The sequence below is a fragment of the Argopecten irradians genome, chromosome 5 (genome assembly GCF_041381155.1).
Source record: "Argopecten irradians isolate NY chromosome 5, Ai_NY, whole genome shotgun sequence".
NCBI classification, from domain to species: Eukaryota; Metazoa; Mollusca; class Bivalvia; order Pectinida; family Pectinidae; genus Argopecten; species Argopecten irradians.
Window position 1 is genome coordinate 28,323,999 of NC_091138.1, and position 27,897 is coordinate 28,351,895.

At 35.5% G+C, this 27,897-nt stretch overlaps 1 protein-coding gene across 5 annotated transcripts in view; it reads left to right on the plus strand.

Annotated features, from left to right (window-relative positions):
* LOC138323423 (uncharacterized) overlaps positions 1–27,392 on the plus strand; it is a 111,191-nt gene extending 83,799 nt beyond the window's left edge. For 4 of the 5 annotated variants that reach the window (XM_069268030.1, XM_069268032.1, XM_069268033.1 and 1 more), the window contains 27 exons: positions 503–604; positions 1,049–1,153; positions 1,593–1,719; positions 1,945–2,038; positions 2,334–2,454; positions 2,759–2,868; positions 10,553–10,670; positions 10,894–11,022; positions 11,196–11,323; positions 11,564–11,757; positions 12,432–12,556; positions 12,794–13,039; positions 13,279–13,435; positions 15,854–16,063; positions 16,796–17,076; positions 17,286–17,522; positions 17,820–18,023; positions 18,405–18,660; positions 18,903–19,072; positions 19,270–19,425; positions 19,928–20,089; positions 20,347–20,517; positions 20,781–21,068; positions 21,517–21,627; positions 21,913–22,009; positions 22,345–22,543; positions 23,413–27,392. In XM_069268030.1, the coding sequence (XP_069124131.1) occupies positions 503–604; positions 1,049–1,153; positions 1,593–1,719; positions 1,945–2,038; positions 2,334–2,454; positions 2,759–2,868; positions 10,553–10,670; positions 10,894–11,022; positions 11,196–11,323; positions 11,564–11,757; positions 12,432–12,556; positions 12,794–13,039; positions 13,279–13,435; positions 15,854–16,063; positions 16,796–17,076; positions 17,286–17,522; positions 17,820–18,023; positions 18,405–18,660; positions 18,903–19,072; positions 19,270–19,425; positions 19,928–20,089; positions 20,347–20,517; positions 20,781–21,068; positions 21,517–21,627; positions 21,913–22,009; positions 22,345–22,543; positions 23,413–23,547 (4,433 nt within the window). In that variant the 3' untranslated portion in view covers positions 23,548–27,392. The remainder of the gene's footprint in view (positions 1–502; positions 605–1,048; positions 1,154–1,592; positions 1,720–1,944; positions 2,039–2,333; positions 2,455–2,758; positions 2,869–10,552; positions 10,671–10,893; positions 11,023–11,195; positions 11,324–11,563; positions 11,758–12,431; positions 12,557–12,793; positions 13,040–13,278; positions 13,436–15,853; positions 16,064–16,795; positions 17,077–17,285; positions 17,523–17,819; positions 18,024–18,404; positions 18,661–18,902; positions 19,073–19,269; positions 19,426–19,927; positions 20,090–20,346; positions 20,518–20,780; positions 21,069–21,516; positions 21,628–21,912; positions 22,010–22,344; positions 22,544–23,412) is intronic. The other variant, XR_011208544.1, reaches the window with a different exon arrangement.
* The last annotated feature ends 505 nt before the right edge of the window (positions 27,393–27,897 follow it).

Below are 27,897 nucleotides of genomic sequence, written 5' to 3' on the forward strand. Positions count from 1 at the left end.
AAATGGAGAGTAAACTCTACTACAACTGATTTAAAGTTGATATTGAAACATTAGTATGTATGTAGCAGTGTTGGACCAGGTTGATTGCTTGCAACCAGGTAGCTAAATTGACCGATCGCCAGGTGTAATAATGTCATGCCTCATGCTAACAAACGCGCATGTTTCTATTCAATATCGGAGCAAACATTGTAGCATACACAATACAAAATGCAAAGTCCTGTGGGGTTTGATTGACAACTGGTGATCTGTCAAGTGGTTGAGCATCCATGTTTGGTGTTGGATGTCCATGGGTCAAACTCTGGATTTGGGGGACTCTGGCTTCTATATCTACTCTTGTTTGAAACATTTGTTTGATGTAAGCTGATATATGTAAGTTATACCAAGTAAACTGTTCTTGTAGGTCTACTTCAATCTTTGTTTACTTTTCAAATTTTATTGTTATCTTATCAAGAAACAATGTCAAAAGTGAGATATTTTAGGAGTTTATGTTGTCTGTTCACAGCGCTGGATCCTTGCTATCCACAAGTTTGTCGAAACAATGGTACATGTACAAGTCTGGACCATGGTCGATTCCACAGATGTTCCTGTCTGTCAGGATTTACTGGTAAGTTGATAATTTATACAGCAGCTTTTTTAAGACTTATGTGATATAATATAAAATATGTGCCTGAAAATCCTTGTACATGTAAATCATTTCCGATATACCGAAATTACATTTTGTATGATTAGATTATCACTGTGAAAGTACATACTGTTAAATATACAATTCTGTTTATTTATAATGAGAAAAAATATAAACTGAAGACTAAATCAATTGTTGATAATTACATTTGAGGTTACAGTTGGTTCTGGATTGGATTGATTGTGGGTGACTAGGTAGATCAATTGGTAGAGCATCCAGTTAGTGTTTGGAGGGTCTTGGCTTCGAACCCCAGTTTGGCTGTGCATCTTTGTACTCCTACATACTATACAGTCCCTTAGCAGTCAGGCTATAATTCACTATTGTTACCCTTTGAACTACTTAGTAATTGGTCTCTGTTCACCACAGGTGAGAGTTGTGAAGACCAGATGAATATATGCCATAGCTATCCCTGCATGAACGGAGCAACATGTTTGGGTAACAGTAGCCCCAACATCTGTATGTGCCGACCAGGTAAGACCTTTTATACAACATCTTACCTCTTTAACTAAAGTGTTAACTATACCTAGTAAAGTTTTACTTTTTGTATAAGGGGGATCGCTCAACATTAGTGTGCTGCATGGTTTCTTTGGAGGCATAATTCAGTGAGGCAGCACTATAATAAGAACACTATTACAAGGAAATGCAACACAAATATATTGCACCCTTCCTCTATATACAGACATTTACACAAGTAACACATATCCTACAGTAGAGGCTGACCTTAAATGACCCTAACTATTGATAGGTCTCGCTGGTAAACTTTCAAGCAGGTGTTCATTTCAAGAGGAGCACTAATTTATTATTTACACAGTACATGTATGTATTGTAATTCTACATTCGACAGATTATATATACATGTACATATACTATGTTTTCAGTTGTAGTATTATAATAATGGTGTATTTTTCAGGCTTTACTGGCTTGTACTGTCAGACAGACATTAATGAATGTGAATCCAACCCTTGTCTCCATGGTAACTGTGTAGATAAACTCAACGGATATTCCTGTACCTGTTACCCAGGTTACAAAGGACTCGGGTAAGTTACTGTGTCAAAGTTTAGGGCTATATATCCTGGGTCTGATAATGAAGTATTATCTATTTACACATTACTTCCATAATCTTCTTCCTTTGAACATTACAAAAATGAGGTATTTAGTATTTCATATTTGTCAGAAAGTAACAAAAAATAGTTAAAAGCTATTGATTATAATATTTATCTTACTATATTATCTTATAAAGTAAATTTCTGTTTTTGCTGTAGATGTGACACCCAAGTAAATGAGTGTGACAGTCAGCCATGTATGAACGGAGGGACCTGTATAGACATGATTGGGGAATACCGTTGTTTCTGTAATGTAAGTTACAAGGATTTAGTATCCCAAATTCTGAATATTACTCTAATTCAGCATATGACACAAGGGAGAATAAAACTAGAATACAATCATGTGTATGTGTAAATAAATGGCATTTTCCACTTGCACATATATAGATCATATATTCACACCATACCATATCAATTCTACATATGGTTATATTTCAGTAATCATTTCTCACGGTTAATGTTTATTTTTTTGATCATTTTGCTACATGCATTTAAAATCAAAGGCTGTATGATGTGTTATTGACCCCAGATTGTTGCTTTGGTTATAGGGAACAGGTTACCAAGGGAAACGGTGTAACACATCGGTTATAGACTGTCTCCCAAACACCTGTCTCAACCTTGGTATGTGTCACGACTTTATAGATGACTTCAAGTGCTCCTGTTTACCAGGTACGTCATTTCTGTTTGTGGGGAGGTGGCACATTTCATTAAGAAAACTAATTTTCTTGTGGACAAGTTTAAAATTTAAGTACAAGCCTATCAATCATAGAGAAAAAATTGAAATGGTAATGGTTTTCATGCCTCATCCCATAAAATAGTATGAAAAAACAGTTAATTATAAAAACAGTGATAAAACTGTTGTGGTTTTTATGATGTGCATATTTGAGGCATGTTTTTATCATTGATCAACCACTGGATTTCCAGCACTATGGTTGATTGTTTTGCTAATATTATAAGTTTTATTGTTATGTAGAATTCTCTGGAACCCAATGTGAGATGTCCAAGGACAAATGTGAATCGACTCCCTGTCAGAACCAGGCCCTGTGTCTAGATGGCATCCATAACTATTCCTGTATATGCCAGGTAAACATTACAGATACATAGTGTATACCAACTATTTTTCGTGGCTACTGTATTTCACAATTTCCATTTCACAAGTTTGTGAAGATTAACATTTGCAGATTTAAAAATTGAATGGAAATTCAAATAAAGTTAAGAGATATAGATATTAATTCATAGAGATAAACTTTTGCATTTTTTTATGTGCTGATAAATTGTATGTGAAAGAGAGTTGGTTTACAGTAGTCTGTTTGGTCGTTTAAAGTCTTTTCTCTAGACTTCAGGTTTAAAGTCACTGAAAGCTACAATCTTTACTCTAGACTTTAGGTTTAAAGTCACTGAACAGTTACAATCTTTACTCTAGACTTTAGGTTTAAAGTCACTGTTTAGCTACAATCTTTACTCTAGACTTTAGGTTTAAAGTCACTGTTTAGCTACAATCTTTACTCTAGACTTTAGGTTTAAAGTCACTGTTTAGCTACAATCTTTACTCTAGACTTTAGGTTTAAAGTCACTGTTTAGCTACAATCTTTACTCTAGACTTTAGGTTTAAAGTCACTATTTAGCTACAATCTTTACTCTAGACTTTAGGTTTAAAGTCACTGTTTACGGTAGCTACAATCTTTTATCTAGACTTTAGGTTTAAAGGCACTGTTTACCGTAGCTACAATCTTTACTCTAGACTTTAGGTTTAAAGTCACTGTTTAGCTACAATCTTTACTCTAGACTTTAGGTTTAAAGTCACTATTTAGCTACAATCTTTACTCTAGACTTTAGGTTTAAAGTCACTGTTTAGCTACAATCTTTACTCTAGACTTTAGGTTTAAAGTCACTATTTAGCTACAATCTTTACTCTAGACTTTAGGTTTAAAGTCACTATTTAGCTACAATCTTTACTCTAGACTTTAGGTTTAAAGTCACTACTGTTTTAGCTACAATCTTTACTCTAGACTTTAGGTTTAAAGTCACTGTTTAGCTACAATCTTTACTCTAGACTTTAGGTTTAAAGTCACTGTTTAGCTACAATCTTTACTCTAGACTTTAGGTTTAAAGTCACTGTTTAGCTACAATCTTTACTCTAGACTTTAGGTTTAAAGTCACTGTTTAGCTTCCATCTTTACTCTAGACTTTAGGTTTAAAGTCACTGTTTAGCTACAATCTTTACTCTAGACTTTAGGTTTAAAGTCACTGTTTAGCTACAATCTTTACTCTAGACTTAAGGTTTAAAGTCACTGTTTAGCTTCCATCTTTACTCTAGACTTTAGGTTTAAAGTCACTGTTTAGCTACAATCTTTACTCTAGACTTTAGGTTTAAAGTCACTGTTTAGCTTCCATCTTTACTCTAGACTTTAGGTTTAAAGTCACTGTTTAGCTACAATCTTTACTCTAGACTTTAGGTTTAAAGGCACTGCTTAGCTACAATCTTTACTCTAGACTTTAGGTTTAAAGGCACTGCTTAGCTACAATCTTTACTCTTGACTTTAGGTTTAAAGTCACTATTTATAGCTACAATCTTTACTCTAGACTTTAGGTTTAAAGTCACTATTTAGCTACAATCTTTACTCTAGACTTTAGGTTTAAAGTCACTGTTTATAGCTACAATCTTTACTCTAGACTTTAGGTTTAAAGTCACTGTTTATAGCTACAATCTTTACTCTAGACTTTAGGTTTAAAGTCACTATTTAGCTACAATCTTTACTCTAGACTTTAGGTTTAAAGTCACTGTTTAGCTTCCATCTTTACTCTAGACTTTAGGTTTAAAGTCACTGTTTATAGCTACAATCTTTACTCTAGACTTTAGGTTTAAAGTCACTGTTTAGCTACCATCTTTACTCTAGACTTTAGGTTTAAAGTCACTGTTTTAGCTACAATCTTTACTCTAGACTTTAGGTTTAAAGTCACTGTTTATAGCTACAATCTTTACTCTAGACTTTAGTTTAAAGTCACTGTACATCTTTACTCTAGACTTTAGGTTTAAAGTCACTGTTTATAGCTACAATCTTTACTCTAGACTTTAGGTTTAAAGTCACTGTTTAGCTACAATCTTTACTCTAGACTTTAGGTTTAAAGTCACTGTTTATAGCTACAATCTTTACTCTAGACTTTAGGTTTAAAGTCACTGTTTAGCTACAATCTTTACTCTAGACTTTAGGTTTAAAGTCACTGTTTATAGCTACAATCTTTACTCTAGACTTTAGGTTTAAAGTCACTGCTACAATTTACTCTAGACTTAGGTTTAAAGTCACTGTTTAGCTACAATCTTTACTCTAGACTTTAGGTTTAAAGTCACTGTTTAGCTACAATCTTTACTCTAGACTTTAGGTTTAAAGTCACTGTTTAGCTACATCTTTACTCTAGACTTTAGGTTTAAAGTCACTGTTTTTAGCTACAATCTTTACTCTAGACTTTAGGTTTAAAGTCACTGTTTTAGCTACAATCTTTTACTCTAGACTTTAGGTTTAAAGTCACTGTTTAGCTAGCTACAATCTTTACTCTAGACTTTAGGTTTAAAGTCACTGTTTTTAGCTACAATCTTTACTCTAGACTTTAGGTTTAAAGTCACTGTTTAGCTACAATCTTTACTCTAGACTTTAGGTTTAAAGTCACTGTTTATAGCTACAATCTTTACTTTAGACTTCAGGTTTAAAGTCACTATTTATAGCTACAATCTTTACTCTAGACTTTAGGTTTAAAGTCACTGTTTAGCTACAATCTTTACTCTAGACTTTAGGTTTAAAGTCACTGTTTTAGCTACAATCTTTACTCTAGACTTTAGGTTTAAAGTCACTGTTTACTAGCTACAATCTTTACTCTAGACTTTAGGTTTAAAGTCACTGTTTAGCTACACCATCTTTACTCTAGACTTTAGGTTTAAAGTCACTGTTTTAGCTACAATCTTTACTCTAGACTTTAGGTTTAAAGTCACTGTTTAGCTACAATCTTTACTCTAGACTTTAGGTTTAAAGTCACTGTTTTAGCTACAATCTTTACTCTAGACTTTAGGTTTAAAGTCACTGTTTAGCTACAATCTTTACTCTAGACTTTAGGTTTAAAGTCACTGTTTTAGCTACAATCTTTACTCTAGACTTTAGGTTTAAAGTCACTGTTTAGCTACCATCTTTACTCTAGACTTTAGGTTTAAAGTCACTGTTTAGCTACAATCTTTACTCTAGACTTTAGGTTTAAAGTCACTGTTTTAGCTACAATCTTTACTCTAGACTTTAGGTTTAAAGTCACTGTTTAGCTACAATCTTTACTCTAGACTTTAGGTTTAAAGTCAACTGTTTAGCTACAATCTTTACTCTAGACTTTAGGTTTAAAGTCACTGTTTAGCTACCATCTTTACTCTAGACTTTAGGTTTAAAGTCACTGTTTAGCTACAATCTTTACTCTAGACTTTAGGTTTAAAGTCACTGTTTAGCTACAATCTTTACTCTAGACTTTAGGTTTAAAGTCACTGTTTAGCTACAATCTTTACTCTAGACTTTAGGTTTAAAGTCACTGTTTAGCTACCATCTTTACTCTAGACTTTAGGTTTAAAGTCACTGTTTATAGCTACATCTTTACTCTAGACTTTAGGTTTAAAGTCACTGTTTAGCTACAATCTTTACTCTAGACTTTTAGGTTTAAAGTCACTGTTTTAGCTACAATCTTTACTCTAGACTTTAGGTTTAAAGTCACTGTTTTAGCTACAATCTTTACTCTAGACTTTAGGTTTAAAGTCACTGTTTTAGCTACAATCTTTACTCTAGACTTTTAGGTTTAAAGTCACTATTTAGCTACCATCTTTACTCTAGACTTTAGGTTTAAAGTCACTGTTTAGCTACAATCTTTACTCTAGACTTTAGGTTTAAAGTCACTATTTAGCTACCATCTTTACTCTAGACTTTAGGTTTAAAGTCACTGTTTAGCTACCATCTTTACTCTAGACTTTAGGTTTAAAGTCACTGTTTATAGCTACAATCTTTACTCTAGACTTTAGGTTTAAAGTCACTATTTAGCTACAATCTTTACTCTAGACTTTAGGTTTAAAGTCACTAATTAGCTACAATCTTTACTCTAGACTTTAGGTTTAAAAGTCACTGTTTTAGCTACAATCTTTACTCTAGACTTTAGGTTTAAAGTCACTATTTAGCTACAATCTTTACTCTAGACTTTAGGTTTAAAGTCACTATTTAGCTACAATCTTTACTCTAGACTTTAGGTTTAAAGTCACTATTAGCTACAATCTTTACTCTAGACTTTAGGTTTTAAAGTCACTGTTTAGCTACAATCTTTACTCTAGACTTTAGTTTAAAGTCACTGTTTTAGCTACAATCTTTACTCTAGACTTTAGGTTTAAAGTCACTATTTAGCTACAATCTTTACTCTAGACTTTAGGTTTAAAGTCACACTATTTAGCTACAATCTTTACTCTAGACTTTAGGTTTAAAGTCACTGTTTTAGCTACAATCTTTACTCTAGACTTTAGGTTTAAAGTCACTGTTTTAGCTACCATCTTTACTCTAGACTTTAGGTTTAAAGTCACTGTTTAGCTACAATCTTTACTCTAGACTTTAGGTTTAAAGTCACTATTTTAGCTACAATCTTTACTCTAGACTTTAGGTTTAAAGTCACTGTTTAGCTACAATCTTTACTCTAGACTTTAGGTTTAAAGTCACTGTTTAGCTACAATCTTTACTCTAGACTTTAGGTTTAAAGTCACTGTTTAGCTACAATCTTTACTCTAGACTTTAGGTTTAAAGTCACTGTTTATAGCTACAATCTTTACTCTAGACTTTAGGTTTAAAGTCACTGTTTATAGCTACAATCTTTACTCTAGACTTTAGGTTTAAAGTCACTGTTTATAGCTACCATCTTTACTCTAGACTTTAGGTTTAAAGTCACTGTTTTTAGCTACAATCTTTACTCTAGACTTTAGGTTTAAAGTCACTGGCTTTTAGCTAGGTTAAATCTTTACTCTAGACTTTAGGTTTAAAGTCACTGTTTTTAGCTACAATCTTTACTCTAGACTTTAGGTTTAAAGTCACTGTTTTAGCTACAATCTTTACTCTAGACTTTAGGTTTAAAGTCACTGTTTAGCTACAATCTTTACTCTAGACTTTAGGTTTAAAGTCACTGTTTTAGCTACAATCTTTACTCTAGACTTTAGGTTTAAAGTCACTGTTTTAGCTACAATCTTTACTCTAGACTTTAGGGTTTAAAGTCACTGTTTACCATAGCTACAATCTTTACTCTAGACTTTAGGTTTTAAAGTCACTGTTTTTAGCTACAATCTTTACTCTAGACTTTAGGTTTAAAGTCACTGTTTAGCTACAATCTTTACTCTAGACTTTAGGTTTAAAGTCACTGTTTATAGCTACAATCTTTACTCTAGACTTTAGGTTTAAAGTCACTGTTTTAGCTACAATCTTTACTCTAGACTTTAGGTTTAAAGTCACTGTTTAGCTACATCTTTACTCTAGACTTTAGGTTTAAAGTCACTATTTAGCTACCATCTTTACTCTAGACTTTAGGTTTAAAGGCACTGTTTAGCTACCATCTTTACTCTAGACTTTAGGTTTAAAGTCACTGTTTACCATAGCTACAATCTTTTACTCTAGACTTTAGGTTTATAAAGTCACTGTTTATAGCTACAATCTTTACTCTAGACTTTAGGTTTAAAGTCACTGTTTTTAGCTACAATCTTTACTCTAGACTTTAGGTTTAAAGTCACTGTTTAGCTACAATCTTTACTCTAGACTTTAGGTTTAAAGTCACTGTTTATAGCTTACAATCTTTACTCTAGACTTTAGGTTTTAAGTCACTGTTTAGCATAGCTACAATCTTTACTCTAGACTTTAGGTTTAAAGTCACTGTTTAGCTACAATCTTTACTCTAGACTTTAGGTTTAAAGTCACTGTTTATAGCTACCATCTTTACTCTAGACTTTAGGTTTAAAGTCACTGTTTTAGCTCAATCTTTACTCTAGACTTTAGGTTTAAAGTCACTGTTTAGCTTCCATCTTTACTCTAGACTTTAGGTTTAAAGTCACTGTTTATAGCTACAATCTTTACTCTAGACTTTAGGTTTAAAGTCACTGTTTAGCTACAATCTTTACTCTAGACTTTAGGTTTAAAGTCACTGTTTAGCTACAATCTTTACTCTAGACTTTAGGTTTAAAGTCACTGTTTTTAGCTACAATCTTTACTCTAGACTTTAGGTTTAAAGTCACTGTTTATAGCTACAATCTTTACTCTAGACTTAAGGTTTAAAGTCACTGTTTAGCTTCCATCTTTACTCTAGACTTTAGGTTTAAAGTCACTGTTTAGCTACAATCTTTACTCTAGACTTTAGGTTTAAAGTCACTGTTTAGCTACAATCTTTACTCTAGACTTTAGGTTTAAAGTCACTGTTTAGCTACAATCTTTACTCTAGACTTTAGGTTTAAAGTCACTGTTTAGCTACAATCTTTACTCTAGACTTTAGGTTTAAAGTCACTGTTTATAGCTACAATCTTTACTCTAGACTTTAGGTTTAAAGTCACTGTTTAGCTACAATCTTTACTCTAGACTTTAGGTTTAAAGTCACTGTTTAGCTACAATCTTTACTCTAGACTTTAGGTTTAAAGTCACTGTTTAGCTACAATCTTTACTCTAGACTTTAGGTTTAAAGTCACTGTTTAGCTACAATCTTTACTCTAGACTTTAGGTTTAAAGTCACTTTTAGCTACAATCTTTACTCTAGACTTTAGGTTTAAAGTCACTATTTAGCTACAATCTTTACTCTAGACTTTAGGTTTAAAGTCACTATTTAGCTACAATCTTTACTCTAGACTTTAGGTTTAAAGTCACTATTTAGCTACAATCTTTACTCTAGACTTTAGGTTTAAAGTCACTGTTTTAGCTACAATCTTTACTCTAGACTTTAGGTTTAAAGTCACTTTAGCTACAATCTTTACTCTAGACTTTAGGTTTAAAGTCACTGTTTAGCTACAATCTTTACTCTAGACTTTAGGTTTAAAGTCACTGTTTAGCTTCCATCTTTACTCTAGACTTTAGGTTTAAAGTCACTGTTTAGCTACCATCTTTACTCTAGACTTTAGGTTTAAAGTCACTGTTTAGCTACAATCTTTACTCTAGACTTTAGGTTTAAAGTCACTGTTTAGCTCCATCTTTACTCTAGACTTTAGGTTTAAAGTCACTGTTTAGCTACAATCTTTACTCTAGACTTTAGGTTTAAAGTCACTGTTTAGCTACAATCTTTACTCTAGACTTTAGGTTTAAAGTCACTATTTAGCTACAATCTTTACTCTAGACTTTAGGTTTAAAGTCACTGTTTAGCTACAATCTTTACTCTAGACTTTAGGTTTAAAGTCACTATTTAGCTACAATCTTTACTCTAGACTTTAGGTTTAAAGTAACTATTTAGCTTCCATCTTTACTCTAGACTTTAGGTTTAAAGTCACTGTTCAGCTACAATCTTTACTCTAGTCTTTAGGTTTAATGTCACTGTTTAGCTTCAATCTTTACTCAAGACTTTAGGTTTAACAGTTTCTTTCCCTCCTCCTTCATCAACACAACTATTGTGACTGACTACTGCATTGTTAGATAGCACAGATCTAAAGTTTGTAATCCACACACGGTTGGTTATAATCAGAATAACTAAATGATGATCATTTCAATAACACGTTTCTGTGTATGTATAATGTAACTATTTATCTTTACAGCCGGGATACACAGGGACCAACTGTCAGGACGACATTGATGAGTGCCAAAGTTTTTCCTGTGAGAATGGAGGCACATGTATAGATAAAGTAGCTGATTATGATTGTGATTGTGTCGCAGGTAAATCTTCTGATCTGTAATTATGGAGAGCAGAAACTCCACTTCATACTATCTTAATTGTTACCTTTTTTAGTTCAACTTACAGTATGCAAGGATATTACCATCTAGAAATGGAAATTTGATAGTTGAAATGTTTACAATATCAGACTTAAAAGAATATTCCATTTCTCTTATTTGAGACGTAAGATTGATTTCCTGATGTGTGGTATGCTATCTATCGTAGGATATACAGGGAAGACTTGTGCTGTGAACATTGACGATTGTTTGCCATCACCATGTCAGGAAAACAACACAGTCAACTGTGAAGACCTTGTGGCCGGATTCCGTTGTGTCTGTAAACCAGGGTGGACAGGTACGTTTTGTCGAGAAGTTCATATTGTATACTGCTGACACAACTAAAAAATTCAGATATAGACGATCCTATTCTTTTCATTGATTATTGATACAGATATAGATAAGTGAGGAAAAGAGGAATTTGTAAGTTAAATAAGAAAATATTTGATGTGATAATGATGTGACTTACAGGTGTGCATTGTGAGACAATGTTGGAAGAATGTACTTCCCATCCCTGTCAGAATGGAGCTACATGTCAAGATATTGATGTCGACTACATCTGTAACTGTCCTAAAGGGTACTCTGGACTCGACTGCCAGGTAAGGCCTCACCAGTCAGACAATTGCCTTTATTGGATTGCCATGACATGTTTCAAATATATGATTGTTAATAAACTTAGTATAAAGTCTAGTAGAGAAGGGGATTTATTCCAGTTTTAATTTGTATTATGAATTGTTTTGCAGACTTAACGCTCATTAAACTTGAAGTGCCAGTAGGTTTACTTGATAAAAGTTTTATAAATGGATATAGGTATATGTAATTGTGTTTGTTGTTTACAGGTGAACGTGGATGATTGTGCATCTGGACCATGTTACAATGGCGGAACATGTACAGATAGTGTCAACAGTTATACCTGTACTTGTCAGCAGGGCTTCACAGGGGCTAGGTGTGACAGCCTGCTGGATCAGTGCTCTTCATCACCATGTCACAACTCAGGCACCTGTGTCAGTCTCCTAGGCAACTACAGTTGTAGGTAGGTAGTGTCAAAACTCAGGCACCTGTGTCAGCAGTCTCCTAGGCAGCTATAGTTGTAGGTAGGTAGTGTCACAACTCAGGCACCTGTGTCAGTCTCCTAGGCAACTACAGTTGTAGGTAGGTAGTGTCAAAACTCAGGCACCTGTGTCAGCAGTCTCCTAGGCAGCTATAGTTGTAGGTAGGTAGTGTCACAACTCAGGCACCTGTGTCAGTCTCCTAGGCAACTACAGTTGTAGGTAGGTAGTGTCACAACTCAAGTCCCTGTGTCAGTCTCCTAGGCAACTACAGTTGTAGGTAGGTAGTGTCACAAACCAAGTCCCTGTGTCAGGCTCCTAGGCAACTACAGTTATATGTACATAAAGTAAAACTCAGTCACTGTCTCCTAGGAAACTACAGTTGAAGGTACCTATTGTCACAACTCAAGTCCCTGTGTCAGGCTCCTAGGCAACTACAGTTGTAGGTACCTAGTGTCACAACTCAAGTCCCTGTGTCAGACTCCTAGGCAACTACAGTTGTAGGTACATCATGTTACACATCGGACACCGTAATTACACACACTGTTGTAGGTACATCATGTTACACATCGGACACCTATATCAGAGTGACTCTTTGCTTTTGATGCCTTGTGAAACTTGCACCTGTTGTATATTGTGTGACTTTTGTGATTATCAGGTGTAAACCTGGATGGACTGGACTCAACTGTGAAAACGATGTGGATGATTGTTTAAGTATGCCCTGTCATAATGGTGGAGCCTGTCAAGACAAGCACCTCGGCTACAACTGTACATGTACACACGGTAATATGATCAACATCTGTCATGTTTTTCTTGGTATTCTGATAAAGATAACAGTTGTTTAGTTAACAGTATACTCTTTTAAAATCTAGATCTAACTGGGATTTAAAGAAAACTAAAAATTTACTTTAAGTTCAATGTTTCCATATAATATGCCAACAATACCCAGATATTGTTCATGATGAATTTTCAAACATAACACCAACACACAGATAGTTAAGATTTGAGTTCCACATTCAGACTACACTGGCCCACAGTGTGATGAAGCTGTTGACCCCTGTGACCTGTTATCCTGTGAGAATGGTGGGAGCTGTGTGGTAGAGGGGGACCAGGTGATGTGTGTTTGTCCACCTGCCTACACCGGGGACGTCTGTAGGGATCAGATAGATGAATGTGAGGTGAACAATCCCTGTAAGAACGGTGCTACCTGTTCCTCATCTGGATGTCAATGTCCTCCACTTTATACAGGGAAGCACTGTGACAAGAGTAAGTATGGACACTTTACAGAAAGAAGAAGTTCGAGTTTAGTTGAAAACTTGTTACCTTGAAAGAAAGAGTTGAAGGATTTTACTTTAAATAAGAAAATAAAAATCTAATGATACCATACCAGTACTTATGAAATGAACGCATATGATTTTACTGTAATAATCGTTGTGTCTTCTTGTCTGTCACAATATTCTCTGATAAACATCAGGATTGTAATTGTATTTGTTTGTCTGTTACAGTGATGACGAGAGACTTTGACCTTGTGTTCCCTGGTCAGTCTGGCTCTATAGTCCAGTCTCCAGTAATATCTCTACAACAGACCTCCCAGCTGTCTGTGTGTCTGTGGGTACACTTCAGGAACCAGACAACAAACATGACATTCCTCTCTCTACATAGGTCAGTGTGATACTCTAACAAGAGTTTGTAGTGATATGGTAACCAGGGCTCATATTGATACTGTAACCAGGGCTTATATTGATACAGTAACCAGGGCTCATACTGATTTGTAACTAGGGCTCATACTGATACTGTAACCAGGGCTCATACTGATATGTAACTAGGGCTCATATTTATACTGTAACCAGGGCTCATATTGATACAGTAACCAGGGCTCATACTGATCTGTAACTAGGGCTCATATTGATACTGTAACCAGGGCTCATATTGATACTGTAACCAGGGCTCATACTGATCTGTGACTAGGGGTCATATTGATACTGTAACCAGGGCTCATATTGATACTTTAACCAGGGTTCATACTGATCTGTAACTAGGGCTCATATTGATACTATAACCAGGGCTTATATTGATACTGTAACCAGGGCTCATATTGATACTGTATCCAGGGCTCATATTGATACTGTAACCAGGGCTGATATTGATAGGGTAACCAGGGCTCATACTGATCTGTAACCAGGGCTCATATTGATACTGTAACCAGGGCTCATATTGATACTGTAACCAGGGCTGATATTGATACAGTAACCAGGTCATACTGATCTGTAACCAGGGCTTATATGATAGGTAACCAGGGCTCATATGATACTGTAACAGGGCTCATATTGATACTGTAACCAGGGCTCATATTGATACTGTAACCAGGGCTCATATTGATACTGTAACAGGGCTCATATTGATACTTAACCAGGGCTACTGTAACCAGGGCTCATACTGATCTGTAACTAGGGCTCATATTGATACTGTAACCAGGGCTCATATTGATACTGTAACCAGGCTCATATTGATACTGTAACCAGGGCTCATATTGATACTGTAACCAGGGCTCATATTGATACTGTAACCAGGGCTCATATTGATACTGTAACCAGGGCTCATATTGATACTGTAACCAGGGCTCATATTGATACTGTAACCAGGGCTCATATTGATACTGTAACCAGGGCTCATATTGATACTGTAACCAGGGCTCATATTGATACTGTAACCAGGGCTCATATTGATACTGTAACCAGGGCTCATATTGATACTGTAACCAGGGCTCATATTGATACTGTAACCAGGGCTCATATTGATACTGTAACCAGGGCTCATATTGATACTGTAACCAGGGCTCATATTGATACTGTAACCAGGGCTCATATTGATACTGTAACCAGGGCTCATATTGATACTGTAACCAGGGCTCATATTGATACTGTAACCAGGGCTGATATTGATACTGTAACCAGGGCTCATATTGATACTGTAACCAGGGCTCATATTGATACTGTAACCAGGGCTCATATTGATACTGTAACCAGGGCTCATATTGATACTGTAACCAGGGCTCATATTGATACTGTAACCAGGGCTCATACTGATCTGTAACTAGGGCTCATATTGATACTGTAACCAGGGCTCATACTGATCTGTAGGGTAACCAGGGCTCATATTGATACTGTAACCAGGGCTCATATTGATACTGTAACCAGGGCTCATATTGATATGTATAAAACCAGGCTGATATTGTTGATAGGGTAACCAGGGCTCATATTGATACTGTAACCAGACGTATTGTGTAGGTAAACCAGGGCTCATATTGATAGGGTAACCAGGGTTCATATTGATACTCTAACCAGGACTGATATTGATACTGTAACCAGGACTGATATTGATACTGAAACCAAGACTGATATTGATATTATAAACAGGGCTGATATTGATACTGAAACCAGGGCTCATATTGATACAGTGATACAGTAACCAGGGCTCATATTGATACTGTAAACATGGCTGATATTTATACTGTAACCAGGGCTCATATTGATATTGTAACCAGGACTCCTATTGATACTGTAACTAGGACTCATATTGATACTGTAACCAGGGCTTATATTGGTATTGTGACCAGGGCTTATATTAATATTGTAACCAGGGCTCATATTGATATTGTAACCAGGGCTCATATTGATACGGTAACCAGGGCTCATATTGATACTGTAACCAGGGTTCATATTGATATTGTAACTAGGGCTCATATTAATACTGTAACCAGGGCTCATATTAATACTGTAACCAGGGAATGAATCATTTATGCAGCCTCCATATAAATTTTGATCAGAGCTTTGAATATAGACAAATAAATAATATTTAATGAGATAATCTACAATTCTGAAGCTTTGTAATGGTAAACTTTGTATGAATGCCATATTTACATTGTTTAGAACATGCAGAACAGACCTGTTTGTCAATTTTGTAGTGAGATAATGATAGAAATTGCAGCACAATACTTACATATGAAAATGAAATATCTTTGATTATGTGATTCTATAAAGAAAAATTGATAAATTGTCTTATTTGTGTTTTGAACAACAGTGGATCAGGTTCTGAATTACTTGCCATGCTGGGAGATAAACTGGTGCTATCATTCTCCTCACCACTCACGGTTAACTGGGCAGTTCATGACAAGCTGTGGCACCATGTGGCTTTTACGTGGTCAGACTCTGGCCAATGGTCAGTGTATGTCGACGGCCAGGTCATCAACGAAGGAAGTTCATACAGCCAACAATTGCCCATGCCTGATAAGTAAGTCTTTTTTTAACTTTAATATAGTTCAAAGCTAAAGGACTGATAGATAATACCAATTATTTCCTAGCACTAATTAAAAAAACCATGAGGTTTGCAGCATTAACAAAAAGACAAAAAAGTTTGCTTAAAGGTGTGATTTTGATTAAGTCCTAAACTTTCTTGTCACCAAAAGAAGCCATCTTAATACAGGTCTGGTCACACTTGCGGTCAAAAATACCATAGTAAACCATATTAAACCATAGTGTAGGGTACGGCTAACTGCAGCTAAATGAGGAACTTCAGCCTACATAGGTCTACTACGGCCTACAACAGTCTTTTACAGCCTACTACGGCCTAGCTACTGGTATACTAAGGCATACCGTATGGTCTACTATGGTCTACTATGGTTAAGTAAGGTATTCCAAGGTCTCTCACGGTTGAAATACTGAAGCCAAATTTTGAATATGTTCAAAATTTCTGGCTTTCCCTATGGTTTTTCCACAGTAAATCCAAGGTTAACCCAAGGTCAGAAGTATGGTGTGCTATGGTTTACAAAGGGTTAGTTTGGTTCACAACTACGGTCTACTACGGTCCAAGGTCTATGGTTAACTACAGCAAAACCGCAAGTGTGACCAAGCCTGACATCTAAACAATATGCAAATTAAATACCAGGGTTACTTGTTCATCAATTGTTTATGTTGTCATGATTTGCTTTATGGCATTTTAAGCTCTGTTATCATTCCCTCACAGGCAATCCATGGTGTTGGGACAGAGGTCAGCATCAGTTACTGCCCGTAATCCCTTTGAAGGGGAGATCAGTCAGGTGAATGTGTACAGTCTGGCCCTGAGTCAGACAGCTATCCAAGCTATGGCCAACAACTGTACGACCAGCCAGGAACTCGGAGATCGCCATCAGTGGGCGGAGTTCAGTAGCTATCTCCTTGGTAATGTCAGTGTCATCATGCCGACCATCTGTGGGGCCTCCACTTGTCCTCCAGGTATGAAGGGGCCCCGCTGTGACCAAGTAATAGGTAGGTATCTTCAAGTCAAAAACAGATTATGAAGATTTCTGTGAATATGTCAAAAATTGTTAATATTATCCATCGTGAATTCAGATCCTGATTAAAGTTTTTAAAAGAAACAGTTTTATTATTTTAAACAAAAATTATTTATGTTGTGAAATTTTTCATAGAATTAGTATAAATTGCAAAGACTTTGATAATGGGTTTTTTACTTGCAGACAAGAACCCTCCTATTGTGCACAACTGTACAGACGACATATTGATTGTCAGTAACCAGCGTCTCCACAGGGTCGACTGGCAGGAGCCAGGATTCTCGGACGATGTAGGCGTAAAGAATATCATCAAGACGCACCGACCTGGAATCACGTTATCCTACGGACAATACAGAGTTCACTACACAGCCTTTGATGACGAGGGCAACTTTGCCATCTGTACCTTTGATATATTTATTAAACGTAAGGTTTTTACTATTATCACAATAGAAACAATTCAATGTTCTGTATATCATCCTGGCTTTAATATTAGATAAACTATAAATGGTTGTGGTTCATATTTTGTCATCTTTCCATTGATTACACAGGTTGTTATGATACACAACCAAATCTTTCACAGAGTAAAATGGGCCATCACTAGCTATGGTAAACAATAATTAGGTTTATAACTCCTCCTCCCTGCCAATACTTTGTGTAACATTTGGTTGCCATGGTATCATACAAAGGGTAGCGTTGATTTGTATTATACTATGTTAACAGCCCAGGACTGTGTGGTGCCCGTGAGCCCTATCAATGTCCAGATGGAGTGGAGTAGTTGGGAGGAAGGCCTGTCCTTACACATCGCCTGTCAAGACTCTAGTCTGCAGAACTTCCCGGTCTCGGTCCCAACCTGGTACTCCTGTGGCAGGGAAGGCTTCTGGGACCCTCCTCAGGGAACAGATTTCACACTCCCAAGTTGTGCTGGTGGGTAATATGTATTGTACTGTATAGCACATACTGTATCTTAATCTTAACCCTATCAAACTGCTGTATCTCTTAATCACTTATCTTTTGAACTAAATAATCTAAAATTAGGATATTCCAGTGGTATTTGGCAGGATTACATTTTGTTTCTCATGATTTTATTTGACTTTTTGAAATACATTTGAACCTCATTAAATTGAACTTTGTTCAATTTCATGTATTAGAATTATTCAATTACACTTAACTTGAGTACTCTACTTGAACTGGCGAGTTAACGAGGTTGCATGGTTACAATTATAATAATTAAACACATTAACGACATCTGTAAATTACTTTTTGTAAAGACACCTTTAACCTACAACTGCTGAGTTGATGTTGTAGGCGTGACGTCAGCAGCTGGTAGTCTGACAGGGGAAATGAAGTTTTCTGGACCAGTGTGTACAGAGGAGTCCAAACTGAGCCTAAGGGAGGACACTATGGCTGTGTTTGTAGAGATGTACCAGTCTTTATGTCCGTCCTCCGACTGTAGCAGGGTCAGCCTCCACGTAGACTGTGGAGGATTGGTCATGGGAAGGAGGAGGAGGAAGAGACAAGCTGACACCACGTATAGTGTCGTCTTTGATTTACCTGTGAATGGGTGAGTGTAGTCATCTATTATGAAGTATCAATATGTATAATGTAGAAAATAAGTCTTCATCAATTCAGGGACAGCAAATTTCCATGTCAGTTTATTTCTGATCTCAAAAAAGCATTACTTTTGTGAAAGTCTTCCCCATGAGAGTAAAACATGATTGAAATGTAGTCAAATATATGCTAATAATGATCTAGATCTATGTGAAATTCTCTAAAGGTTTTTGTCACCATTTCTTGTTGATTCAGATCATCCTTGGGCAGCTCTGGTGACGCTGGGAATCTGATATTTGAGACCATGGTGAAGGAGGGAAGCTTTGATACCTCTGACTTTGTACTGGATAAGAACAACGTCAGTATTCAAAGTGCTATACAGTGTGGGGAGAGTGGACAGGTTCTCACATCAGATAAACTCTGTGGTAAGCAAACATTAGGATATGTTTGTATTTAATTTCCTCATTACTAAGTGTAAAAGTGAGGAAAATGGTGGAAAAACTTCTTTCAGTCTGTAAACTGATTTTGTGATAAACATTTCAAAAGTAGCTGTGTGTGTTAATTAGTCAAATTATTAAATTGGTAGTATTGTATGCAATATTATTTTTCATTATCCTTACAGTGAATTGTGCTGTTGGGACGTATAAAAATGGTGAGACGTGTGAATTATGTCCAGTTGGTGAGTTCTCTGATTCTGAGAAACAGACAACATGTCAGAGCTGTCCAGCAGGAACCACAACCAAGGCACAAGGCTCAACCACCAGTTCACATTGCTTCAGTAAGTCACACAGTTATAACCTAACATAACAGAGGTACAGAGTGGTAGACTGCTTGTGTCTATGTCGATCTGTTCATGTTCTTTGTTTTATATATCTAATATTTTGGGAAGCTTTGAATAGATAAGTTCTATTGTAAGAGAAACTAAAAAAAGCACATGCATGCCCTCCATTTTGAAATTTGCCTTTCTTGAAACCTAAGATGTTTGGTTGCACTTATGAAATAGAACAGTAGCAGAATACATGGCCAGACTCAGCTTCCAACCTGAGACCAGCTAAACTCAAAATCTTTATTTTCTACCAATTGAGTTCCAGCTAGTTATTTGATTGTATATGGCTTCATTACTTACTTAACAGCGCAATTTATATGTTAGATTTCAAGTGAAAGTTATAAGAATTGTCAGGGAGTTATGCCCCTTATATTGCTAAACTTTTGTTAAAATTGAGACTAAGAATGTTACTTACTTTTCCGTATTCATGTTTAACTGTATTTCTTTGTTCCAGCTTTCTGTCCTATTGGTCAGTTTTACAGTAAAGAAAAACAAGGATGCAGTGACTGTAGTATTGGTTACTATCAGGATGAGGCAGGACAGGTCAGTTGTAAATCCTGTCCCAACGGTCAGATGACCACAGACCTAGGAGCAGATTCCCAGGACCTCTGTACCTGTAAGTGTAATTACTCAGTACATCTGTACCTAAATTTAGATACATTTGTATATTCAGTATCTATCTTTTTTTTCAGCAAACTACTCAGTGCATCTCAACATGCATGTAAAATATATCATCTTTATTTCTAGGTAAAGAAAACTGTTTCAGTACATAACTTTCTGTTGATGTAGTCTAGTCATTTTGTATTTCATCCTTTTGATAATGTGACCTTGGTCTATGACCTTTAACCTTGGTATACGATCTGTCTGTTACAGATGCCTGTGGTCTAGGAGAGGAGTTGACTATTTCTGGTACTGAGACTAAGTGTTTGCCGTGTCAGAAAGGGACATATCGTGACAGTGTCGACCTGTTAGCCTGTGCTCCCTGTCCGTACAGCTACACAACACTGACCACTGGGGCCAACTCTCTACTGGACTGCTCTATTGGTTTGTTGATACATTTGTACAGTCATTATTCATTATCTGAAATAATAGTGTGTAAAAAACCAATCCTTTCCAAGTCATTGTGTGTGATAAATCAATAGCATCTATCTCGAGGTCAGAGATCACAAATTAGATTTCTGATCATGTTGCTGTAATTTTCTTTTGCTTTATATCTATATGAAAAAGCTCCCTGATATTATATATAATCTCCATCTACAAACTGAATAGGTATGACATGTTTTGATATGTACTGAATCATTTTACAGTGGAATGTCCTGCTGGCCAGTACAGAAACTCCACCAACAGTTGTGTGATCTGTCCACGTGGAACTTACCAACCAGAGACTGGACAGTCCAGTTGTCACACCTGTGGTAAAGGAATGACCACTGTCCACCCTGGGTCGACGTCCAGCAGTCAGTGTTATAGTGGGCCTGTGGACGAGTGCATGCTGCGCCAGGATGACTGTCACGCTAATGCCACCTGTATAGACCTTCCTGATCTGTACAGGTGTGAGTGTATAAGTGGCTTCTCGGGGAACGGCACCTACTGTAAAGGTAAGCTCACCAGAGGTCAATATTGTAAATTCATACACCTCTGAAGAAACAGTTGGGCTCTTCTAAATCCAAGAGTAGACCAGTCCATTATGAAATTTCAGGGGTGAATGCTTTAACTCAAGTATACAATCCAATAATTGTTCATTTCCAACAATAATAGACCTGGGTTTGGTATACTTATAGTTTCCAAAGATGCTATTTACCTTTATTTTATTCCCTAACACTCATAAAAGTAATCACTCTTTAATGTAAAATTATTGTGCAAGTACGGTGTAGCAGAAAAATGCTAAAATGTAAATTGTGAAATTTCAATCTCATCAATTAATTTCAAAGAAGATGCAAAATTCTGGTACTAAAACATCTTTATTGTTTTATAAGGTACCAGTTTATATTTCCTTTACAGAGCAATGTTGGAGAGTACTTTGTAATGTTAATATTTTCACTTCAGACAACTGTAAAGGCAGATGTAGTGGCAATGGAGAATGTCGTAAAGATGATGGTGGAACAGCTTTCTGTTTGTGTAACAGAGGGTTCTCAGGAAACGACTGTCAGACAGCAGGTATAGAAAATGTTACAAAAGTTAAAAATTTAATCTTGAATTTTTAAAACAGTAGTAACTTAAGAATTTGGTTGCTTTAAAAAAATAATGTTCACATAATTAATTGGTGTAAAAGTACCTTTAGAATTTAATGGCTTTAAATTAACAATGACCGCATATTTAATGGATGTATTTAACTATTATGTCATGGAGCCATTTAGATAACAATGAAGTTTTTGTTTTGATGATTGAGTGTATGTACTTTTTGGTTTCTGATTTAGTTATTGATTTGTTTAATTTTTTCAGAGGGTGGACTATTAACTATCACTACAGTTAGTGCTGTCGGGGCATCTCTCGCAGTGTTCACAATAGCTGTCATTATCATCTTCTGTGTCCTCAAAAGGTTTGTATTGTAGGCTTTGTCCTCAAAATGTCAATAAAAAGTCTATTGTTTGTTTTAATAGTATACTTCTTATATTCTCTGTAGTTTAGAGTTTGTAATTATATATGATAAGTAGTGTGTTGTACTTTTTTTCACTTTGGGAAAATTTTATGAAGTTGATGGCATGAAGATTAATACCTCCTCACGGATTATAAATGCATTTTGTATTTAATTGTCAATTATAAAACATTGTGCTTTGTTCATATATTAAAGTTCTACAGAACTAAAAAAATTTCATCACCACTGACTTAAGTGTTTTTATTGTTTTCTTACTATGTAACATTTTATAATGACAGACGACGAGCTCATTGTAAGGATGAAGATTACCAACATATTCCTCGTCTGCATCGGGAAGATGAAACTGTCATCTATCCCTCAGGGATACCACTTCGCCTTAACCCTATATACCTGGCTGACTCGGATGATCCGACCCATCCTGTTCGATCCTCTTCCAGCATTGACCTTGAGCCTCCGTGGAGTCTACATCGTACTAGGGTAAGCAATGATATGTATTATAATCATGTTTGGCTGTCACAGGTTAAAAATTCCAGTGAGAATTTTCACTAACTCATTATATTGATAAATTGATTATCATATATCATATCCAGAGTATCGGAAAAAAATCAATACAAATAAACATGTGATTTATGATTGTATGTGTATAGCTTTAAGAAAAATCATTCTATTTTGTTTATCATAGATGTCATATTACCACTACTGATATTTGAGGTACTGATATTTTTTATAACCATGCCTTACCTATAATACCATACATCTAGCACATACCAGAACCTCATCACTAAACTGTATGTAGGTGTACATATAGTCCCTTCACACTGGTACTCTCATTCCTCACTTTTGACACTTAGAAGTACATGCATATAATCTGATTATTCATCACACACAGTCAGAGTTATCTCCCCTTGCAGTCATGATCACTCTCGTTTAGAAGATGCACTTAAATACATTTTGAATTTGTGTGGGGAGATAAAAGAAATGCTGTAAAAAAACAGGTTTGATAAAGATAACAGTCGCTGTTGATTGAAATGTCAGGATCAATTATTCTATGGTTACTGTTATAGATAACTATGTATAGATCAATCGTTTCCATCTGAGGAGTAAGTGTTTCATAGCTTCCTCATGTTCTCTCAGTATCTTATAATAGACTGTCAATGAAGTTCGTTAGGGAAGACATTAAGCTCTAATGACTTATTTCATTCTGTGTATATAATGACTCATCTTTTTGATGATTCTTTGATTAGAACAAAACTTATATTATTAAAAGTAGATATATGTATTTAAGATGTTTTCGAGAAACTACTATATAAGGACATCATTATTAAAATGGCATATGTTTCTGTTAGGATGAACCAGAACTTTGGCGAGATCCATCCATCTCATCGGAGTCCTCGCAGGAATCGCAACAAATCCGTCCAACCAGATTCAACCTCAACCATTCTGTAGATGGAAACTTTGACATATCAGAGTCATACTTCTGAAACAACATCATGAGGTTGGTAATAGTAGTCTACAACTGCCTTGCCAGTTGCTGATGTACTTCCTGCCCCAGAAGCACATCTAACCTTTGGCCACACTGTGACAATAAGGTCACAGCCAAAGGGAGAGGGCTCTTCACAGATAGACCAATCGGAGGTCAAAGGCAGATCAGTGATCAAACTCTTGAAAAAGATGGAGTACATTCTAGGACAAGGACTGATTGTCCATAGCCAGCTAAGGACAATGTCGTGGGTGGCTCTCACCAAGGGGCCAAGGTCAAGTATGGTCATAACTCCAGGTCAATTTCATGGATGGACCACACTCTACTGTTATAGTCTTAGACAGACAGACAGACACACCTAGGGGTCAAGGTCACAGTTGGACCACAGCCTAGGATTAACATTATTAGACTCCATCCTGGTATCAAACCCCTATGAATGGACCACTGCTAATGACTTAACCTAATTACAACTAAGTGTCTAGTGATGTAGTCTGATACAGACCACAACCATAATTACCGATGAAACGTCCAGTGGCCTAGCCTAATAAAGGCCGCAACTACCTCAACTACAGAGAAAGACCTGATACAGGTTAAAACCACGACTACCAATGAAATGTATTGTGGCTTAATTAGCCTGATAAAGACCACAGCCACCACCATCACAGTGTCAAGTGGCCGAGATTGATAAGGCCATTGTCACCACAGTAACTGATAGTATTGTGGCCTAGACTGATGAGGCCATTGTCACCACAGTAACTGATAGTATTTTGGCCTAGACTAGCACACGGCCACACTCATTACTGATTAAGTGTCCTTTAGACATCATGAAGGCCTCAATGAAGTTTCAAGTGTCTCTATATAACCCTGATCATAGACATCTACATGTACCTTACATGAAGGCACTTCTACTTATAGACCTGAGAACATATCACTGCAGTTAGTCTTTCCATTCACTGGTAGATAACATTGTACTTCATTTCATCATAATTTGTCCGATTCATTTCAAAGTGTTTGTACTTAAGCATTCAATGAGAACATATAAGAGGTGATCAGGGATATTTGAATGGAAAAAGTTCTTCAAATTGGTTGTTTAAAGGAAATGTGTTTGAATGAATATTAAGATTATGACAGATTGTGTTTGAATTAAAGGTAATAGTTTTAAGGAGGCTGATGTTGAGTGTGTGACTGAATGATAGTGGTTTGGTGTATAAGTATTTTGTGTGTTTGAATGTACTCTTTAGCTCATGTGGAATGAAAGTGTGTGCTGGGTTGTGTTTGTTTGTGATTATGATCACTTATTTACTTTATTACTGTACAGTGATGAAAATTCTCTATGAAATTTATGACAAGTTGTTTATATAGAAATTGTATGTCTTGCCTTTAATGTCATAGAAAAGTGTATAGAGAAATGTTTGAGATTCAAATACTCATAAACATCTTAATCATTCATGACTAGTTTTAACATGAATAGCTAGTCTTCATCAGATTGTGATTTGCATCTTTATATGTTTTACCAACATTACAAAGATAAAATAGTTATAATTTGGCACTATATCTCTGTTACACAGGGGTGTAGAACAATTTATTTGGGTCATGGGTTCATCTAGATGATATAGTGTTAATCTTGCATGCACCAAAAGTAGGTAACGGTGACTTGTATGTAGTGCCTTAAATTTGGCCCACATCTGATAAAAAGATTCTTTATGTAATGGACAGCATTATTGGACTGTGTTTTATTGAATTGTATGGGAGACATCTTAAGGATGCATGAATATTACCAGCTAGTATAAAATAATTTTACCAACTATGATATAACCAGTCGTGTAACATTGGAAGTTTTTAGATCACATGTGTACATATATTCATTTTTAGAGGGACACGTATGTAAGTAAGCTTTTTGGAAAGTATGGTTATGAGTAATAATTCGGGGTATTGTGTGTGTAGATGAATTTTTTTTTATTCGAGATACATGTGTACGCCAATACAATGTTTAAATTATGCATGTTTAAGTATAATATGTACCTGCTGTAGTTTGAGAATGAAAGCATTTGTGATATATTCACGCACAGTGTGTGATCTATAAAATAATTGTTCAATGTAAATCACATTAATACTGATGACATTAAGAATGAGATCAGATTAAGTCAAACCAGAGATTCATTACAGTGAACCAAAAACTGAAGCCAAAAATTGAAATATTTTGTGTTCTCTTATAAGTGAGATTACAGTTTTTGTGCCTAGATAACACTTATTTTTAATGTCCATGTGCTGTTCGCTATTGACTTGTAGGATATGGCATTCATAAGGAATTATATAGAATGGTCCAATTGTAAAGTTGGTAGAGAATCATGAACACTTGTAGTCCGGTGAGGTTGTCTTTGGTGCCATCTTATACATAAATTGTGATTTACCTACATGTACTTATAACTGTTGTAGTTTGTGCCAAATTTGAGCATGATTATTCAATATGAATTTGTTTATTACAAAGGAAGATTTTTTTTTCTGATGTCATTAGATTGTGTAAATAGTTAGGTTTAGTATATATACCAATATAAACTTGTTTATTCCTATGGAAGAAATCCACTGTAGATATTGAACACATTGAAGCATATTAATCTATAAAAAAAATCACAAAATTGTTCAACTTTTTCATATGATGTAGTGTATATGATTATCATTTCACATCCTAAAATAAAAATTCGCTTTGGCATGCGTTCTCATTTCTCATATTACATATCAGAATTCTGGTTAACCAGGTGGTGCTCTTCTCATCAGATTTAAACTCAGGAATGAGTCATTTCCCTCGTCATCAGTTCCAAATTTCCCGATCATTTACGGTATTTTGTATTTAGTTATCAGTACTTGCCATAGAGATAGTCTCAACACACATGTTGTTTCTGTTTGATAGAGCCAACATGCAAGTTATACCAACCATCATAGAATTCAACAGGCCAGTTATGTTTTTATCATAACTTAATAATATGTCCGACATCTGAAATACATCTGTGAAGCATCATTGTAAGTGGGTATATGTTACATGGTGTATATCTCATTGATCATCCTAGAGTCCAGGCTACGTATCGGTACCTGCCATATATAGATACATGCATAATCATTAGTCTTGGATTAATATATTGAAACATTGTATAGTGTTATAATAGAATTGGCAAACAAATTACTCTGTCTTTGCATATAACAGAGTTATCTACCCTTATGAAGGAATTGGTTATCGCATGATGTGTTTGTTACTTTACATATATTCCAGAGAAAGTGACAAAGTGACTTTAATTTCCACACATGAACTAATGACATAACAATCAATACTAATACCGTCAAGAGTAGATAACTCTGTAATTTGCTAAAACTTAATACGTATCTAAACCATTGTATTGGATCAACATATATATATACACCATGTTTGTCACCTCATGGTCAAACATGTAATTAATTTGTAAATATTAACATGAAGCACCAAGGAAAATCTTTGAGAGTAAATTAGTGACAACAGAAATATTGAAGTCTGTTGCTTTGAATACTAAACCTGAGGTGAGACATTGTGATACTCTGGTGTGTAAACTTCCAGTGGAATTTAGTGCAATGCATTGGACGATACTGTTAACGTTGTTATATATTTATTTCTATGTTATTTCAGCAGTCAATGAAATGGCGTGCTCGATGCAATCACAGTGCTACATATACATTGTACATACCTATACAGTGGCCTTATATATATATTATTTTTAATATGAGAGATTGTACAACAGATGTATATCAAATCAAAATCAAATGTGTTCCTGATGTAGGTATGATCACTTAATAAAGCATTATTATATGTCATACAAATGATACGTGTTGTCTTTGTTGTGTACAGAGAGTTTAGGAGTGGGTTTATTTTGTCTATGGCCTTTGAACAATTGGGGTCATTTAGGGACATGAGCCAGATTTAGGAGGCTGAGAAAACCCAAGAGTACCTGCATAAAAAACTGTCACCAATGGTCGGTATCTGAAATGTTGGGTACCCGAGAACTACCTCATGGAGTTGGATTAGCCTAGTGATGTTATTTCAGAACACCATATCCACTCCGAGAAAATGTGTTCATTACAGTGTACTTGGAAAAACTTGAAACATTAAAATACACACTGTTTCTTGTTGGTATTTTGACACGACATGAATTAACTTTTAAAAATTTTCCTCATAGAAAAAGTTTTCATGAAAAATGTCTTGATGCTTGATGCAAGGTCATACCCCTGGTAATATTGAAAGAATAATACCCAATAATTAAACATAATATTTGATCTGTGTATTTTATATATTTGAAAACTCTTACCAAAACAGTTTTTAAGTTAGTGT